Source organism: Phoxinus phoxinus (genome assembly GCF_949152265.1).
Source record: "Phoxinus phoxinus genome assembly, chromosome: 15".
Taxonomy (NCBI): domain Eukaryota; kingdom Metazoa; phylum Chordata; class Actinopteri; order Cypriniformes; family Leuciscidae; genus Phoxinus; species Phoxinus phoxinus.
The window spans coordinates 21079856-21084456 of record NC_136890.1 but is presented as its reverse complement, the minus strand read 5'-3'; the positions used below and the strand labels follow the sequence as shown (position 1 = coordinate 21084456).

Genomic DNA, 4601 nt, shown 5'->3' with positions numbered 1-4601 from the left:
CACAGGCACTACCACCTTTATGCTTACGGGCCGTTTACAAAGTGTTTTGGGGGCCTGAAAACGCAAACATTTGAAAACGATACTATTAAAATTTGTGGAAACGGTGATGTCATGCAGATGCGTATTACTTTTTCAGTCTAGAGGTGCATAGTTTTCCAAGTGTTAGGGGTAGTAACAGATTACAAGTAACACCAGTTACTTAATCAGATTACTTTTTTTGACGTAGTTATTAAATTAACACATCAATTTTACTTTTTCAATTAAATAATGGAAGTTTCTTTGTTTTCCCATTTATTGACTTACTGCTCTAATGTCTTCATGTTCAGAGGCGTTGTGTGAGCTGTGTAAACATTTTAGTACTCTAAATGTGAGCAGGCATTTACTCATCTCCCTTTTTACAATCCAGAATAGCTGAACGGTTTGTTTGAGCTGCGCCCTCTACTGTACAGACATGCATTTGCATTCTCTCAGCCTGAGGCTTTTTCATTTAACCTGTTTACATTTGCCACAAAAAAAAAGTTATTAAAAAACAAAGAAGAAAGTAACTTTCCCCAACACTGGTTTCCACTAATCAAATCATGTAACGCATCACAAATACAGTGGAGATACTTGACTAAAATAATAAATAATGAAAAGTTTTTCACTGATCAACAATGTACCAGTTTTGTGAATCTTCTAAACATAGCAGCTGACCACTGACTGTTGCAACGTTGCACCTTTTTGAAATATAGTTGAACTTGAAAAACAGAAGAATGTATTGAACGATGCCACCGATTGAAGTCTTAAAGCTTCTGTTGTACAAGGTTTGATTTGTCATTTCTGTCAAGAACATGTTTTTATATTTAATTGCAAAGTACAATATTTTGTTGATGCATTTGCATTGTGCAGATTCACACATCTCTCTTTCCACCTCAGCCTGTGTCTGAATACATAATGAGGTTAAAAGTGCAATTTTATAAACAGGAGAAACATTGTTCACTTTTTTCTTTGGAAATGGGAAAAGCTCTCTATCCATTTCAATTTATAATCTGGAAAAGGTGCAAATCATTTGGGGGGAATAGTAATGCTTAAAAAATAAAGGATATTTATCCACTGTTTCTCAAATAAACGCAGAGAAATAATCTCATTGCTTTTGTTTTTTATTTCACTGAATATCTTACTGCACTGTCACCCTATTGAGCTTGCAGGTGCATTCAATTTGCCAGTGAGCACATACAGTTAAGAGCAACTGTAAATAGCATAAAGCAAAGGTTAGTACTGTATTTCTGTATTATTATTTATATCATGTTTGCTCAAGACAGATGGAGTGATGAGCGTGCAGCTGTACTACACCGCAGAGAGGGAAACTTGAGAGCAGCTACAGATACTATTAATACTGCGACACGTTACAGCTCAAGCCTCTTATGGCGAGAAACTAAATCCATAAAGCAGAGATGAGAAGTTTAGACAGTGTATGAACGGACGTCACAAATGTAAGACTAACTTCTACAATAACTGATCCCAGTAGGCTTCAGTAACAGAAGACATGCAATTACACAAACAAAAGGAGAAACTTAATTACAATGAATTTATTTATACAGCATTTTACTAACATTAACTAAAGTCACATGGTGTGGTGTAATCAAACAACTTAAACGCGATTAAAGAAAATACAAAAAAGTCGCTAGATCCCTAAAAACTCTGGGCTGATGGTTCCCCCACTGAGGGATAATGTCTTGAAAGCTCTGATGTGACAAACGGCACATTTCCAGCAGTCCATTTGAACGAGGCACGTGCCCTCAGATGAAGTAGTGAGGTTTCTTGACATTTATGCCATACTCTGTCAGGGCCGGTGTCAGATCTTCCATTGTCAGCGTGTATTTCTTGTCCTGGAGATGAATAGTGTGTACGAGAGATTTTTACACCACACTTTAATTTGTACAAATTATGACCTGTATATTACAAATATTCATTATATGACAGATAACCGTTTGACCATTTGTGTGCACAAACCTTGGCCTTGTTTCGAGAGCTTCCGGATGCCGTGCCCTTCATTTTGCAGTGCTGTAGTGCATCGTTTGCAATATCTGAGATGAACTTCTGTGACGCCAGGGATATGAGACGGATTCTGACAACATACAAGAGGATATTGATGCAAGCAAGATTTTGACACCAGACATTACTTTAAGAAATATAGCATTTCTATATTGCCTAATGTATTACCAAAAATGCAATAGAGTGCAACAGTTGGGTTCAGGAAGTAAAAAAAATTCTCCATTAGCAAATTGAGTAGAACCATAAACATTTAAAGACAGACCAACTGTGAGCTATGAGGTTGTTAATCGGTATTTACTTCTGCTGAAGCCGTCAGCATGCATTATTTAATCTCATTGTTTAAATAATTTAACAGTGGAATTCCTGCTGAAAAAACTACATTACCCATGATGCTGTACAGAAAATTAAACCAATCAAGAGTCGAAAAAGCAAAATATATTTTTCAGCTCCGCCCACTCCCATGAAGCACTGCAAATGTAATCGCGCTCTCAAAATACTGAAATGTTTATATCTATGGCCACTGCACTCAATACTCTTCACGAGACATAAATATGATATTTAAGGCCCATTCACAATAGATTTTAGGTTTCATTTAAATTTTTAGTAATTTTGTAATTGTGCTTGTCATTTTTTTTCTCCAAATATTTATACATTTACTTAGCTTTAATAATAATACATTTTATTTAGCACCTTTCAGACATAAAATGTAGTTCAAAGTGCTTTACATGATCAAAATTGCACAGATGAACATTAACAGCAAAAATAACATAAAAGATAAAAGGATTTAAATACATCACACAATATAAGATACAAAATATATAGAGAAAAATACATAAAAATGAAAGTAATCTACAACTAAAACTTAGATCGGAGTCTAAAAAAAGGAAAGACTAGTAACCTCTGGTCGTACCCAAGGAGTCAATATAACTATATACTTTAAACAACAGTTCCTTAGCTTTGATTTATTTTTATTTCAATTTTAAATGTAGTAATTTTTTTAGTACTTCAATTTAAACTTACTTTATTTCAGTTAATTGCCGAAACAACATTTCTAATTTTCATTTAAGTTTTATAAACTTATTTTCTCACCAAATAGTTATATTTCAGCTGTTTTTCAAATTACAAAAATGACTTTTAATAGTTTGTTAACAATAGCAACACTGATAATAAAGATAATTAATGTTGATGCTAATTTAGTTATCGTTCATGATGTCAACCGGCCTCCAAACTACATGCAAAATGAACAAAATTATGATCTTGTAAAAAAAAAAAAATTACAGTTTGTTTAAGTTGGCTACTCAGAAGCATCAAAGCAAACCTGGAGAATGCATGTAGCACCACTGCCTAAAAGCTTTCTGAGAGAACATTCATTGTTCCAACTAAGTTAACTCACATTCTTGGATCTGATGCTTCAAATCCAGCTCGGTTGAGGTAGTATCCTGTGACTGCGTCTGGGATCTGAACACAGACAGTTTTGTTAACAGTGCAACTCACAATAACCAAAGAACATACTGCACATATTTACAGAATATGCGTTCTCACTGTAGGAGTGTAGTCCTCCAACTGCATCAGGAAATCGGCCAGTGGTGTAGTTGATGAGAACGGGTTTCACATCTCCATTGGCGATCCCCGTGGGCATATACACCCCGTTTGACACGGTGGAGTCGGATGATGGGGTTGCCATGGCAGCCGAAGTGGGAACTGTGAAGGGGGGGGGGGGGGGGGGGGGATTACCACAGACGTTCAGAACTGCATACTCCTACCTATATTTACTATCTTATACAAATCAATACTAGTATAGCTAAATGCTAAAAGACAACAGCAGGTATCTGAACATCCAAACTTTCGCAAAGAGAGTTGCCCCACCATTACCGCTGCCCACCGCAGGGATGCTGCTGGCGTGTGTGGAGCTGCTGTTCGGGACGCAGTTGCTGCTGGATGTAGATGTGATGGATGCGGCGGCTGCTCCAGTCTGTCCGGTTTGAGGATGATCCACGTTCATTTTTCCTTAGGTTCAATATTCGAATGCGCTGGGGGTACTAGGCACAGATATATGTAATTTAAACTAAGGAGAAGTTAAGTCTAACACTCATTCATGCAGCTAAAACAGCGGGGTCGGGGATCATTCGCTGTGAGGAGAAAAATATTTACGCTGGAATCGTGTCACGTGATCAACACTTCCGTGTGCAACTAGTACGAGAGTCCGGAGCGCTTCATATCAGAAATGTGAACAATAGTTCCGGGTTAATTTTTTTTTACAGTCTATGGTTTCAGCTAACCTTTTTATCAAAGATTTTTGTTTCACTAAAATTGAAAGCGCAAACCTTGTGTTAACTATGTTGTAGTAAAGTACATTTTGTAATTTAGGTACATGGAGGAAAAAAGAATATTTCATGCGTCGACAGCTATTTTTTACAGTCTATGGTCGACAGACGAGGGCTTGCACATAGCTCCACCTAGTGCTTGACTTCATCCTTTTCAAGATAATTTACAAAACATTAATTTCATAAACTTAGTACTTTACTCATATCAGAGCCCATCTCTGCTCATATTGCTTGACACCTTCT

General features: G+C 36.7%; 1 protein-coding gene across 1 annotated transcript; it reads right to left on the bottom strand.

Annotated features, from left to right (window-relative positions):
• Positions 1-1550: 1550 nt before the first annotated feature.
• taf10 (TAF10 RNA polymerase II, TATA box binding protein (TBP)-associated factor) lies at positions 1551-4173 on the bottom strand. Its single transcript, XM_079638850.1, is given in 6 exon segments — positions 1551-1868; positions 1993-2107; positions 3428-3492; positions 3577-3630; positions 3632-3735; positions 3901-4173. Coding segments are annotated over 6 exon segments (564 nt in total). The 5' UTR covers positions 4037-4173; the 3' UTR covers positions 1551-1778.
• Positions 4174-4601: the final 428 nt, after the last annotated feature.